The sequence below is a fragment of the Lolium perenne genome, chromosome 7 (assembly GCF_019359855.2).
Source record: "Lolium perenne isolate Kyuss_39 chromosome 7, Kyuss_2.0, whole genome shotgun sequence".
NCBI lineage: Eukaryota > Viridiplantae > Streptophyta > Magnoliopsida > Poales > Poaceae > Lolium > Lolium perenne.
The window spans coordinates 16,978,897-16,993,147 of NC_067250.2; the positions used below are offsets into that span (position 1 = coordinate 16,978,897).

The 14,251-nt window shown below is 45.2% G+C and overlaps 3 protein-coding genes across 4 annotated transcripts; 1 reads left to right on the forward strand and 2 right to left on the reverse strand.

Annotated features, from left to right (window-relative positions):
* Window positions 1–1,278: 1,278 nt before the first annotated feature.
* Window positions 1,279–6,069, forward strand: LOC127311307 (probable WRKY transcription factor 61). Its single transcript, XM_051341716.2, has 5 exons — window positions 1,279–1,797; window positions 2,183–2,257; window positions 2,547–3,110; window positions 3,236–3,349; window positions 4,981–6,069. Exons 1-5 carry the CDS (start codon window positions 1,744–1,746, stop codon window positions 5,944–5,946), a joined length of 1,773 nt encoding a protein of 590 aa, XP_051197676.1. The 5' UTR covers window positions 1,279–1,743; the 3' UTR covers window positions 5,947–6,069.
* Window positions 6,070–6,118: 49 nt separating this feature from the next.
* Window positions 6,119–9,679, reverse strand: LOC127311308 (uncharacterized). The gene is made up of 9 exons (XM_051341717.2): window positions 9,365–9,679; window positions 9,182–9,269; window positions 8,849–8,959; window positions 8,565–8,647; window positions 8,209–8,323; window positions 7,698–7,789; window positions 7,156–7,221; window positions 6,965–7,058; window positions 6,119–6,577 (listed from the first exon to the last, which is right to left on the reverse strand). Exons 1-9 carry the CDS (start codon window positions 9,631–9,633, stop codon window positions 6,461–6,463), a joined length of 1,035 nt encoding a protein of 344 aa, XP_051197677.1. The 5' UTR covers window positions 9,634–9,679; the 3' UTR covers window positions 6,119–6,460.
* Window positions 9,680–9,925: 246 nt separating this feature from the next.
* Window positions 9,926–11,723, reverse strand: LOC127311309 (uncharacterized). Of its 2 annotated transcripts, none has more exons than XM_051341719.2 (3): window positions 11,482–11,723; window positions 10,650–10,874; window positions 9,926–10,302 (listed from the first exon to the last, which is right to left on the reverse strand). In XM_051341719.2, the coding sequence occupies exons 1-3, from the start codon at window positions 11,639–11,641 to the stop codon at window positions 10,127–10,129; spliced, it is 561 nt and encodes a 186-aa protein (XP_051197679.1). In that variant the 5' UTR covers window positions 11,642–11,723; the 3' UTR covers window positions 9,926–10,126. The 2 variants fall into 2 exon arrangements, with proteins under 2 accessions (XP_051197679.1, XP_051197678.1); XM_051341718.2 differs by having other exon boundaries at window positions 10,650–10,877; window positions 11,482–11,721.
* Window positions 11,724–14,251: the final 2,528 nt, after the last annotated feature.

A 14,251-nucleotide genomic window follows, 5' to 3' on the forward strand; every position in this document is an offset into this window, starting at 1 on the left:
GTCCACTGATGTGCCTGTGGAAGGGGAAACCTTGGATCTGGAGATATATCTACTAATGGTCCAAGGTTTGAAGGTGTATCCCAGTTTCTGATGATAGATCTGGCTAGCTAGCATGTAATGATTCGTTCGATCTGCTTTTTTTGTGAGAGTAATTTCTTTTTCGATTAATCAGACCTAATTCCTTTTTCTATCAGATTTTTTGTGATAACATAACTACATAAAACCAACAAGGAAACCAACTTTCTTCTCTTGAACACAAATCTCTAATGCGTGTCAGACGTACTAGAATAATCCTCATTGAACTTTCAATAGCCGAGCAGCTCACAGCTAGCATATGGTACTCTATTCCCCTCTAAAAAAAATTGCGAACCCTTCTTTGCATCAGATCCTTCGGATGATCCTGCATGCGATCAGAAGATGGAAGATTATTTTCAAGGACCCAATGCTTCCCCTCGTCGACCGCTTCTGCGGGCATGCATTGAACGAACTGTCGACGAACTTCAAGATCGTAGGTGGCTGAATGAAGCTCGTCCTCGCCAGGATTCCTGCCCATCTCCTCCAAATGCCAGGAAGAAGGCGCTGCCTGGCACTTGGAATACTTCTACATCGACCCTGGAGGCGTCATCCTGCATCTCCCTGCGATCGCTGAAGCTGAAGCTCTTCCCATGCCTGGAGACGTTTTGGCGTCGTTGGTCTGAGGGTTTTGGAGAAACCCTGAGAAAACTCTGAAGAAAAACGTTGTCTAGTTTCTTTTAGCTGCTACAACTTTTGCTCTGTTCCTTGTTATTCCTGTTAAAAAAGTAGCTAAGATCTCTTAGGCTTTTGCTTTCGTTTGATGTTGAATCTCGGGCCAGACTTTGGTTTCGTTGATGTTATCAATGGAACTGGGGTTCCCTGTTGATCTAAAAAAAATTGCGATAACATAACTACATAAAACCAACAAGGAAACCAACTTTTTTCTCTTGAACATAAATCTCTGATGCGTGTCAGATGTACTAGAATAATCCTCATTGAACGTTCAGTAGCCGAGCAGCTCACATCTAGCATATGGTACTCTATTCCCCTCCAAACCAAATTTCAATACGGATAAGAGACACTTTCACCAAGTAAAATACTGTCAATCTGCTGTTGATCTACCAAATAAAAAGGTATTGTATATTTATGAATTTTAAAATACTAAAATAAGGCCAAGTTTCTTCTAACGAATGGCCCCACATAATTGAAGTCTAATCTGAAAGTGATTCCTTGCGTGAAGACCATCTTCTATAATAGTCGGCTGAGGTGACGGCGAAGACTCGAAGCTTCATTAACGTTGTTGGACTCGCTCGTCCGGCCAGAGGCGTATACGCACATACACAGTCTGGACGCGCATCTTATAACTGGCCTCCCAACAACAACAGCATGTTGCGCACGTTGAACTCCACATAAATCTCAGTCGTCTTTGTCCTGTATATTTTTCTTTTCTCTGCAAGTCACCAAAGAGTGCGGCTGTGTTTGACATTTCTGATGCTGACCGCCTAATCGACGTAGGTAAGGTAAGCACCGAGGTACGGCTTTTATTTATGCCAAATCTAGTCCAAACAGGAGAGGGGGAGAGAAAATCGAGTCCATGGTCTAGCTGTCTATATATATAAGCCATGGTAAGGCTGGTGCAAGACCAGTAATTAAGCGCTGGAGGAAGAGAAAGGGTTGGAAGGCAAAGAGAGGAAGAGGAGAGGGACGTTTGCCTTGCTCCAAAGAGAGATGATGAAGGAAGAGAGGCAGCTTAGCAGCCACGAAGAGTGGTTGAAAGACGAGGTTTGTAACTGAATACTTCTCTTGATTTTGTGCTTTTATGATTATAAGAGTTTGATAATCAGATAAGTATTGGTAGGACTAGGCTGAGTTTTTCTCTTCTGGGTTGTTGTTCTTGATACATGTATAGAAAGGAGGGGAATTTTCTTTTTGATATGATATCTTTGGGGTCATGATGTGCACTATGGGTATAGGTGTTTGGGGATAAAAATCTGATGTCAAAATCAATCAGGTGTCCATCTTTAGGGACCACAAATCCTAGTGCAAATGGAACTGTCAAAACATGTGGATAAGAAAAGAAATAGACTTGTCCACAACTTGTCATGAGATATATGTATATGGTGCTGCTTACTGATCGATCTTACTAATGTAGACCTTTGTGTTCCAGATGAAAGATGATCATCGGGTTAAGGATGACAATTTTCGCAAGTTCTTCAAGAACAAATCAAGCACGGAACCGGAGGTACATAATTGTGGAAACATTTTCAATAAATACAGAACGGAAATTTTCACAGTTGCCTTTGGGAAGATCAAGTACCTAACCTGAAATTTCCCAACCTGATTCATGAAATATCTATTAGCTATAAATATTTTCCTGTAGTTTTATTCATGTTCCTAGCTATACAAATACCAATTAAATTCCAGTACTTGCCTACATACACGTACACCAGGACAACTACCCATTATCATATGTGATCTGGATCATAGATAAATGACTGATGGGTCTCCTTGGTGTGCACTCATGGATCCAGGTTCTACAAGACAGGATTGCATCCACAAGGGAAGAGATGGTTGAAGTAAGAAAAGAGAACGAGAGGCTCAAGTCGACGCTGTCGCGGATGATAGAGGACCATCGATCTCTTCAAAAGAAATTGGATGTTCTCCACCAAGGACGAGGCAAGAACCGCATTGACTCGCATGATCATGCCTTGCCCGCCAACATCGAGGAGCCTGGGTTCGTCTCGTTGACCCTTGGCACGAGCACCAGTAGGTACAACACGGAAGAGAAGAGTACTAATTCAGAAGGCAAGGGCATAGAAGGGTCTCTGAAAATTAGAGAAAGGGGCATCTCTCTTGGACTGTCAGACAACCGAGTTGGTAGTGCAACTGATCACAGTGAGACAAAGGTGCAGCGGGATGTGCTGGTATTGAGCCCTGAAGGTAGCTCCGACAAGGCTGCCAAGGAGGACCCCATGGAGACGGCGCAGTGGCCGCCGAGCAAAACGCTGAAGAACCAGATCGAGGACGCCGTAGCTCCACAGCCCATGGCCAAGAAGGCCAGGGTCTCGGTGAGGGCAAGGTGTGACACACCAACGGTACGTACTTACTACACGCACACACAAGTATCTTAGATAAATGTTACTAGTATTGAATATATGTCGTCCTGGTTAGCTACTAATGATCGATGGAAATGTTATTGTTCTGTGCTGGTGTTCATCAGATGAATGACGGGTGCCAGTGGAGGAAGTATGGTCAGAAGATATCGAAGGGGAACCCGTGCCCGCGAGCCTACTACCGGTGCACCGTTGCGGTAGGATGCCCGGTCAGGAAGCAGGTACATGAGAACGCATGATCCATATATATATCAGCTGACAATAATACCCTAATTTTAGGTCGTTGTTTAATCCATGAATTACCGACTGCAATTGACGAACTAAATTAGGGGCTTAGGTCTCCCTGCAGGAACTTAAATTACCATCAACACCAGTTACACCACCACGCAGCACGCATGGTCCAAATTAAACCGCGTGTAAACCCATGAATCAAGCAGCAATCCAGCACTACCGTCTCTTGGGGATCAAAACTCATTTCGAATAGAGCGTGAGAGGTCGGAGATCGGAGCCTGACCTGGTCACGATGTAGGGGTCGAGAGGGCGTGAGTGAAGCCTGCACGCGCCGCTGGCTGCCGGCGCATCTGCATGCACGCGCACGGGGCTCTCGCCGGCGCCTTCGGCCACTCTCCGGCAGCACCGTCGTGGCCCGTCGTCTCCTCCTCTCGCTTCTCCAACCGCTACTCCGGTTCCGGCTTCCCGGCGGCGGTTTTGGCTGTGATCTGATCAAATCGGTACGGTCCCTCCATCTCTTCCTGTCCCACACGCCAGCGGCCAATGTTGGAGCTTGGGAAGAGTGCGGTGGGCTATGGAAACTCCCATGCCGCATGGTTGTACTTTTTTTTTTAGCAACCAGTTATTTCATTAATCGAAAAAAAAAGTCACGTGAAGACTAAAGGACAAACCAGGATAAAATAATTATCCAGAATTTGCAGATAAAAGCCTAAAAGAGCGAGAAATACAAAACGATTCCTAGGATTTTCTTCAACCATCGCAGCCACCGCCGAGATGGACACCGGAATAGATGCCGAACCTCCACCATTGCAAGATCCAAAAAAGCATCATCGCTAATGAAGCTTTGTGAGTTGATGAACAAACTCGTTGCAAGCAGTGAGGCACATGTTATTGTGACATGTCGACCGGGGGACATCCCATGTTATCTTGGACCAAGATCTGTCACCTCCCATAAATAAAGTCGGAGAAGAACGGCATATCCACCACCTCCGGACCAACATCTTTGCTCTAGAGGAATGTAACTCCTCCCTTCCATTCATATTAAGTCTAGAGGAATACAAACGCTTGATGAGTAGATAACCTCTTCAAATGCTTGATACATACTATATGCTACTCCCTTCCATTCATATTAAGTCTCGGTGATTTAGTAATAGTTGTATTAAATTAGAAAGACGTAATATGGATTGGAGGGAGTAGGCTTCTTTTATGAGAAACAACAGGCTGTTGATGTGTATAGATGAGCGTGGCTGGTTTCTTGCGCGCGGTTGCCCTGTTTCTAGAAATTATCAAAGGATTGTTTGAGGGTGCCGATTGTAATGTTTGTCTAACGGTCATTGTCTTTTTTGAAATATATAGCCTACCACTTTCTATCGGTTTAGCCGTTTGGCTGTGTTGGCTAGTGCATCAATTTAATAGTCTTCAGAGATGGGTGTTTCGCTCTAGTCTTAGGTTTGTATAATTGTAATTTTTTTGTTTCTATCAATTCATTTAAACTAAAACTTCATATTTCTCGACAAAAAAGCTGCCTGCTTTAAATTTTCGCGCACATCTTCAACCTCTTGTAATGCTACACATCATCACACGAGCATCTGTTCTAACCATGTATGCACATTTTTTGCAGGTGCAGAGATGCTCCGACGACATGTCGATCCTGATCACCACTTATGAGGGCGCCCACAACCACCCGCTCTCCGCCTCCGCCGCCGCCATGGCCTCCACCACCTCCGCTGCGGCGTCCATGCTCACCTCCGGCTCCTCTACCTCCCTTGGCAGCTTCCCCGGCGCTGCGTCCAGCCTCAGCTTCGACTTATCGTCCGCGGCTAACGGGTCCAACCTGCATCCGGGCGGCTCTCGGCCATTCTTCCTCCCGTCGGCCACCGCCGCGTCCATCACCGCCACCCCGTCTTACCCCACCATCACCCTTGACCTCACCTCGCCTGCCATGTCGCAAGGTTTCTCCCTCAACAACAGGTTCTCCTCGGGCTTCACCAGCTCACACAGCACCACTAGTAGATACCCTTCCACGAGCTTCTCCTTCTCCGGCTCCGCCACCACCGCATGGCCGGCCGCCGGTGGGTACTTGAGCTACGGACCATCTTCGGGCGCGTCGCCCTACAATGGCGCCGGCAAGAGCCCGTTCGAAGCTGTGCTGAGCAGCAACCCTGGAAGGCAAGGATCGACATCGCTCTACCAGCCAGTGTTGCAGAGAGCGGCTTCCGTGAGCGGTAGCGGGACGGCCACGGCTGCACCGCCGAGTGTGCTAACCGACACCATAGCCCAGGCGATCTCATCGGACCCGGGTTTCCACACGGCGCTCGCGGCCGCCATCACATCGTACGTCGGCAAGCCGGCAGGAAGAGGAGGAGGCAGCAAGGGGATCCAGTGGGGGGAGCACCTCGGGCTGGGGCCGTCAAACGCGGCCACAGCCACGGCATGCTCATCGGCATTGCTGGCACGTTCCTCATCGTTACCCTCCACGGCGCAGAGTAGCTCGAGCGGTCAGATGTTCTTCAAGCCGTCGCTGGCACTGTCAGGCTCGACGAGTCCTTCAACGTCTCCTGTGAAGAACAGGGAGCACATTAATTAGTGCAGGGCTTTGAAGCTTCTTTTGGAGTTTGTTCATCGGTGTAAATATCCTGACTGTTAGCATAACTATTGAAAATGTTTTGATTGATTCATCATTGATCATGTAAATGATGTCAAACAGATATTTCATTTTGTGTTTTATAGGCGGCAGAAGATGAGTTGAAGATGCTACATGAACACACAACAAATGATTTGTTTCCTATGCTCAGAAAAAGAAATTTGTTATCCGAAGAAGGAACTATCCATAGTTCCAGAAAAAAAAATCTATGTACAATTACATGGTTATGAATCAGACAGATTTACAGATCAGGTATGATGTTTGAAGTGTGTACACAGTTGTAACCTTGCTAATGGCAAAGTGCAAAGTGCAAACCATTGTCCTAATATCTGAACATATCAAGTTACCCTTTGGTGCTGCACACAAGCACCATCGCACCTAATATGCGCCTTAAACCCTGAATCGTCCTCTGACGGTGATCACGATGGTTCAAAGGTGAAGAAAACTGCCTCAATTTTCACTTGGAAATGACTCTCATAAATCGGCTTACGGAACTAAATGCAGCCATGACATTAGTCATCATTGAGGGTTCCTCTTCAGATTGCTCGCTGGCGCCGCCGCCACCAAATATGATCTGCAAATTTGAATGCTGTTAATAGTCTCTCCACAAAACGAAAATTCAATAGCAACACCAACGTTTGGTGTAGATATCCGCAAATGGATTCGTAGGACCATGTTCTCTGGCTTGTGTACAGTGACAGTTTTTTGGCTGCTTAATATATGTGATCACAGAGATTGAGAATTCAGTTGGCATTTTGGTGCTTGCAGCATCCATATTCTCTACATAGTCCGATGACTTGACTCCCTTTTTCGACAGTGTACCGATTCGAATTAACAAAAAAAGAATCGAGTTTTAACTTAACAATTATTGAAAGGATACTAAAAAAGAAAGGCAAAATCAAGATATTAATAGCGAAAATTCGATCAGGCGGATAAAATTAGCAAAATGCCAGTGTCTGACCTCAATATCTGTTGCATCAGGGCGACTTGAAGATTCTCTGGCGAGCAAATACCGATTGGGTCTATTTGGATCATCATAAAACACTTTCCACTTTCTGTAGCATGAATCATAAAAACAGATCTCTTTAGCCTATTATTTTGATGGATATTTATTTGGATAATGAATGAAGAAGGCAACAAATATCCACGCACTCAGGATAGCATCTGAAGATTGCACCAGTAGGCAATGGCCTCATCGAATAAACAGTGGTAAAAGTACTGCAAAGCAGATGATGGATGTTAGAAAAATACCGATGGAAATAAAATGGACAAAATAAAGAAGAAGAAATGCACCAATTCAACTTCTTACTGACATGACATCGCTAATGGATTTACAACTATTTTAAGAAAATGGAACATGTAGAGATGACTAAATTTATAGGTATATTTGATTATACTCCAGAAAAGTTCAGTATAATTCATACAAGATGTATCTATCCGTAACTTTTCCATGGATCTCTATCTGCAACTCCATATTGCATATGATATTGGCAAGCAGTACTTCTTTTTTGTTTTGGCAACTAGAGATAGTTACATACAGGTATACTTCATAGAAGACGTGCCTCAGTACACATTCTGATACTTTTTGAGCCATAATCATACTCTGATGTCCGCACACAGTAATTGTTTGTCTCGGCAAGCATTAATAATTACACATCAGAATCGACATGGTACAGAGGCTTCCTTTGACTTACCTTAAGAAATTTCTGCGGAGGTTCCGAACATTATATCCCACTCCAACATCTCCACTAACAAGACGTGGGTTCCACATGATGAGAGGTCTTATCTTCAGTGGATTAAAACTGGAAGTTATTATAAAATACCATATTGAGGGGAACACAGATGCAAATGATAATTCTGTATATGCATAAGGTAGTTGGTTAACAGACATATAAATGAACTGTTAATCAAACTACACAACTAAAATGGATGGGAACATATGTGTATGTGCCTGGGCATATAATTCTGCATGAACTTTCTCAGGAGATGGCAATGCATGCCAAGTATATGCTAAGATGCTTGTGCAAATGAAGATAGATCATGCAACTATACATGCATGACCAAATGTTTTGTAAATGCACATGTTGTTCCTATCCTACCAACTTTGCTAGGAAAGCAAGAAATGGAGTTCATCTTCCTTATAATATAAACTAATGCACATTTGTCTGTTGGGATTGAAAATTTGATAAGACATAAATAACATACTGGATCATCAGAGAGTTGAGATGAAATGCGTTCAACAGATTCAAGCATCTGATGATCAGGGATAATCATAACGACGACTTCATCATCAGCATCAACTGGCTTTCGATCGCTAAGACTGCAATTCAAGATGAAACACTACATATTTTACATTCACAAAATTATCTCAAAAAATATAATTGCAATCATCTCTAATGTCTTCAAGCTAAATCTTAACAACAAAGTTATCGCGCTTCAGTATAAATACAGCTAGCATGTAGCATGGACACAATAAGAGAGCATTACATATAAAATGGCCCAGCAGTTCAATAAGGTGTCCATCTACCTCTGTGATTGAACTACTAAAAGTAAGGAAGTACCTAGCACACTTGAACTGTGCATCTTTCCACTGATACTTCAGAAGGGCAGCCACTCCAGCATCAGGGAAGATGGCCTTAACTTTCTAGAGACCATAAAGTTGAGTGTAAAGAACAAATACCCAAGGTAACTAAACTGAAGGATTCATAATTTATTGAGGTCTACACGAATCAGGGACATTTATAATATGTATCGGTGAAATGGAGCTAGAATCATGCAACTGCAAATGGATCAGAAAGGTAAAAAAAAAAGTTTCATTTATCACTAAATGACCTTGTATCCAAACCTGGCCAGTCTCTTGTGCTAGTGTGTCAAGGAGTATTCTCGACAGCGCCCAGACCTCGGCCTGTGCTCCTTCCTCATTGAGGAACTCTAACTGAGGGATCAGTAGCTCTGCCTACAGATATGATAACCATGGACAGATCATCAAGGACAGATCAGATATGGCATAATAGATGGTATAGTTGTAAACGACAGGCACAAGAATATAATCCTAGCATCATGGATGGAACTCGAAAATCGAGACGGTTCCATGGTATTTCAACTGAGAATGCACAAAATTCACAGGAGGGTGTGACTGAATCAAATTATCAGTATGAACAATTAATTGGAAACGTACGATGCCTCGCATGCCGCCGGAGTTGACGAAATCGGCGCTGGCCTTCCCCGACTGCCATATCGCGCCCTGCAGATCCGACGGCAAGGAGCTGAAACCACAGAGGCAACGCACGCAGTCAGGCGCAGCACGGTCCACAAGGCGACCATGATTCCTTGAGTCGTCACTGTGCCTGCAGAGCCTCACCTGTCATCCTCCGTCACCACCGCCTTCTCGGCCCCGCCATCGACCTCCGCCGTCGACGCCGCCGGCTCAGCCTCAGCAGGAGCGTCCGCGGCGTCGAACTTCCCGAACTTGGCTTGTGCGGGGGGTGGCGCGCGGCGGACGCGCAGTCGCAGCCGCAGCCGATCCGTCGTCGCGGGGGAGGCAACGGCCGGCTGGGGCGGGAGGTGGCGGAGGGGGAGAGGAGGGGCAGGACGAGCGTACTGCGGCGAGAGCAGCGACGAGGTCGCCATTGCTTCGCGCGGCGGAAGACGGACTGACGTGGTCGACCTGTGGCTGGCTACTCCCGTTGCTACTTGGAGGCTGGATAACGGCAGGATTCCATGAACAATCGCCGTCCGATGGATAATTCAACGCTCCAGATTGTCCGAAACAATCACAGTGCACGAACTTAAGCTTGTGCATTCAGCAAAAAATTATCCGATGAGATTCGTAGATTTATCTCCTGTCTACTCTGATTATTATTCCATAAAAGTGTGCTTGCGTGATGGTGAGTGAGCGTCAAACTTGTAATCGAAGAAAGAATTGCTTGAAAGGCAGAATATTGACGTAATCATAACTATCTTTACAATTCTATTGAGCAGTTACAGCTTACAAGTCCCACTGGAATCTGGGTACACATCCTTGAGTATATCTGTGAACATGCGGTATTGTCCATCAGAACATTTTTGCAACCAAAGATGTATGCGGCATGGTAATATCACATCTTGGCACTATAGTTCTAGTCTAGTTGTTGCAGGCTGTTGCTGTGCTCAGTGTTTCTTTTCCAGTAGCAAACGATTTGCCACACCCGCAAGTTTTCGTCGCGTTCGGGTTCTGGAAGGTGAAGCCGCCCCCGATGAGAGCGTCGCTGTAGTCCAGCTCCATTCCAAACATGAAGAGAAGGCTCTTTGGGTCGCAGACTGTAGACACGATGAAAAAACTGATGTTACGGTTCCAGTAGATGAGGTGCTAGATATAATTGGTTTGATCTGAAGACAAATAACCACAGTTGGTCTAACCTATTTCGTTAAGGCTTTATTTGAAACTCGTGATCACTTTCTATGAGTTTAATTATGCAATATGAATGTTTAGCCCAATTAGTAGATCTATCAAAATTATCAACGTAGGTACCACGTCTAGACATGTAGAAAAGAAGTAGCCATGACCAAATGGTCTACCGAAAGTTCATAGTACTATAGTAGCTATTCCTTTTTTATATGGTAGTTATTCCTAACAACATACCATGCAGTTAAGACAAAGCGGTTACCTATTGTGAAACCATTATACTCTATGACCGAATCGTCAGGATTGGCACTTCCTCGATTTTCAAACTCCATGGTGTAAGACATGCCAGAACATCCTCCTTGTTTAACACCAATCCTCAAGCAGAGATCTTCATTCTTTTCCTCTCTCATTCTATTCAGATGCTTCAAGGCCTTTTCAGTCAACGAGATAGCTGGTGCAACACTACCCGACGTTGCTGCAGCTGCCGCTGCTGCAAAGCATGAACAATGATTTTAGTAAGTTAACGCTGAACAAAACTATCAAGTACTGGGTGGAAAAGTTGATACAGGAGTATGGTGTATTAATAAGTGCATTTTTCATATCTATATACGTTCTCATCGGGAAGAAGAAGCTCCATAATACCGCAAACAAAATAGGAATGTCCAAGAGCAGGTAACTACTTTCCACCAGATATTGCAAAACAGCCCCAAAAGTCTTAATTGTCTGGTAACAGTCAGGGATGGATGATCTAGTATTTTGATGGGGTCGCTCTGATGATAAACATAACAAAGCGTAGTGCTACATAAAGATGAGTTCATACGCTATACTTCTCACAGTAGGTGACCACGTATCAATCCGGCTTCCTTTTACCGGTATTCCCGAATCAAAGAAAAAATCCAAGCACGAATTGAATCCAAATCCTCCTACGCTAAAACAAAGATACCGATCCGGCTTCATTTTACTGATATTTACAAATCGAGAAAAAAAAAAAGATTCCAGCGGGGGATTCAATCGAAATCCTTCCGCTAAAAGTAACCCTTCTTATTCCTATTGCACACGCGTGGAGAAGAGCACCTGCTGTGTTGACCACGAACCTGGAGGGGCGGAGGCGCGGAGGGAGACGGCGCGGGAGCCGCCGGCGCTGCGGGCGGCGAAGCGGATCGAGGAGGCGGGGGCGGACGAGGAGGAGACGGCGAGGTGGAGGCGCGCCGTGCCGGGGAGGCGGCCGAGGAGCGTGCCGGATGCGAGCGCCATGGTTGGATTGGGTGTGCGGAGAGAGAGAGACGGGAGGGGAAAGCAACGAGGACGACGACGACGAAGAAGGGAGGAGAGATCGTGTGGCTCGCGGGCCGCCCCGATTTTGGAGCCGTCTGGGCTCTGGGCTCTCTGCAGTCCACAATTATTTTCCAAGGTGGACTTTTTAACATTTAATTAAGAGAGTTTCACATTCACATGGTTCACTATTTTTAAACAATCGAATTCATTGATTTCATTAATAAAAGGATCGCGCTGAGGATCCTCCGGAGGCACCGACCGACCGAGCCTCCGGATCGGTAACCGTCGATGCTTTTAATTAGGACCGTCCGATCTGGAGCCACCTCTCCCTCTCTCCCGCTCATGCTTCATTGAAGCAACCTTCTGTTTGCTCGCAGCAAACTCACCACCCTGGACGGATCTCGGCGGAAGACGGCGATCGCGGCGCGGCGGCGCGCCAGGTAGCAATCGCCGGAGGACGCTGCAGCAATCGACGGCGGGAGGATGGCCCACCTACTCCGATCAATCCTCTTCCCCTCCGAAGGTGATCCAAATCACCTGGCCGCGCCACCATCGAAGGTGGCATCCTTCTCTGCTTCAAACCATGGTCGTCCCCGACGATGTGAGGGTGCTCAGGCAAGCGGGAGAGAGGGTGATCTGCTGCAAGGTTTTCGTCCTCGCTACAACAACCCTGAAGTAATTTTTACTCAGGACCCTGAGATTGAAGAACCTGCTCCTTCGGTAAGTGATCCTGTCTGCAATTTGCTGTTGCTAATGCTGCTAGGGTTTCCTGTCCTCATGATGATTGACATGTTGTCCTAGTGCTTCAATGTAGCAGATGCTTTGTGTGGATGATTTTGTACACTATTGCAACTAAAATGTGACATTGCTTCATGTTTGTTTGCACAGTAGCTGTTTTGGTAGCATTTTCTTATACTAGGTAGCAGATGTGAATTTATTCAGAAAAATAGTGTTTCAATGATCAAAAGGTTAGCTGTGGTGTAATATTATTTTTCTCACATTGTTTCATTGAAGCACTGTAGTTTATGCAACATGATGTTCAACTAATTTTTGTTGTGCTGCCATACAACATAACTAAAAATTGTATCAACTAACCATAACTAAAAATGTTTGCAGAGGTTTGTTCTTGTGACATTCTAGGAGGGTTTGATCTCAACCAGCAGATGAAGAAAATTGTGGTGTTGATGCTACGGTGAATGAAAATGCTGAGTTTGTAGGAACCAGGAAGTTCTTCTTTTGTGCCGGGGCCGTAAAGTGCTACGTTTGTTCCGGGCGAGAAAGTGCTGCAAGTGGTAATGCTGTTGAAGAAGCGGTGATGAGATATCTTCGCAGCCACTGTTCCTTATGTTGGCATGGAATTCGATGATCTAGAAGAAGCATATAAAGTCTACAATGACTATGCCTACAAAACAGGTTTGGCATAAGAATAGGAAACACAAAATACAAGATAAAGACGCAATGTACCAAAGGATACAATATCGAACCGGTGTTCGAGTGCGTCCATACGGGGAAAACTTCACGCAACTCAAGGGAACCGAAACAGAAAGATTCTGCTGCAAATATGATGGATAGTCCAGTTGACATGAGCAGCTTCACCGCGGAGAAACAATCAAAAAAAGGGGCTGAGATGGACACCATGCGATACAAGGCAACGAAAGCAGACTTTGCGCTACGATTGCAAAGCACATATGCATGTTGGCAAACGAAACGGTCGTTGGACAAAGGTGACGGTTTTCACAGAGGATCACACACACCCTATGGTGAAGCAACTAGGGCGACGCAGAGATATTACCGCTCACATAGGAAGGTGCCGTAAGAGGACTTTCGATTGCTGCAAACCTTGCATAATCAGAACATTAGTACTGCTCAGATTATGGGGTGCTTAGGAAATGTTCGTGGTGGTGACCTGAGGACATTGGGTTATGTGAAGAGAGATGTTTCAAACATAAGAACAATGCTTCGTAATGATGTCTCGCTGCGAGACATGAGTCTGACAATTGAGTACTTTGAAAAAAGAAAAGCTGAAAGCCCGAGCTTCTTTTATGCAACACAACTGGATGAGAATAATGCTGTAAGGGCTCTGTTCTGGGTGGACGGGAGAACTAGGTCGTTGTATCCAAAGTACAAGAACTGTGTCTTTTTTGACACTACCTTCTGTACTAATAGATACAATATGCCTTTTGCGCCAATAGTCGGGATAAATAACCATACACACACAATTGTGTTGGGCTGTGCTTTGCTACCTGATGAAACATTTGAAACATTCAAGTGGGTTTTTGAAAGGTGGATGATGGCGATGAATCAAGTGGCGCCTGATCATATAATGACAGATCAAGATCAGCAAATTGGTAATGCAATATCCAAAGTTTTCCCTCACTCAATACACAGATGTTGCTTCTACCATGTGGTGAACTTGGCGAGAAGGAAACTCGGTCCAAAAATAGTTGATGGGCACCCTTTTGCTGATGCTTTCTATTCCTGCATATATGGGACAAATTCACCTGAACTATTTGAGTACTGCTGGAAGCACATGCTGCAAGTACACTCGATGTCTGAAAACAAACACCTACAGAACATGTGGGACAGTCG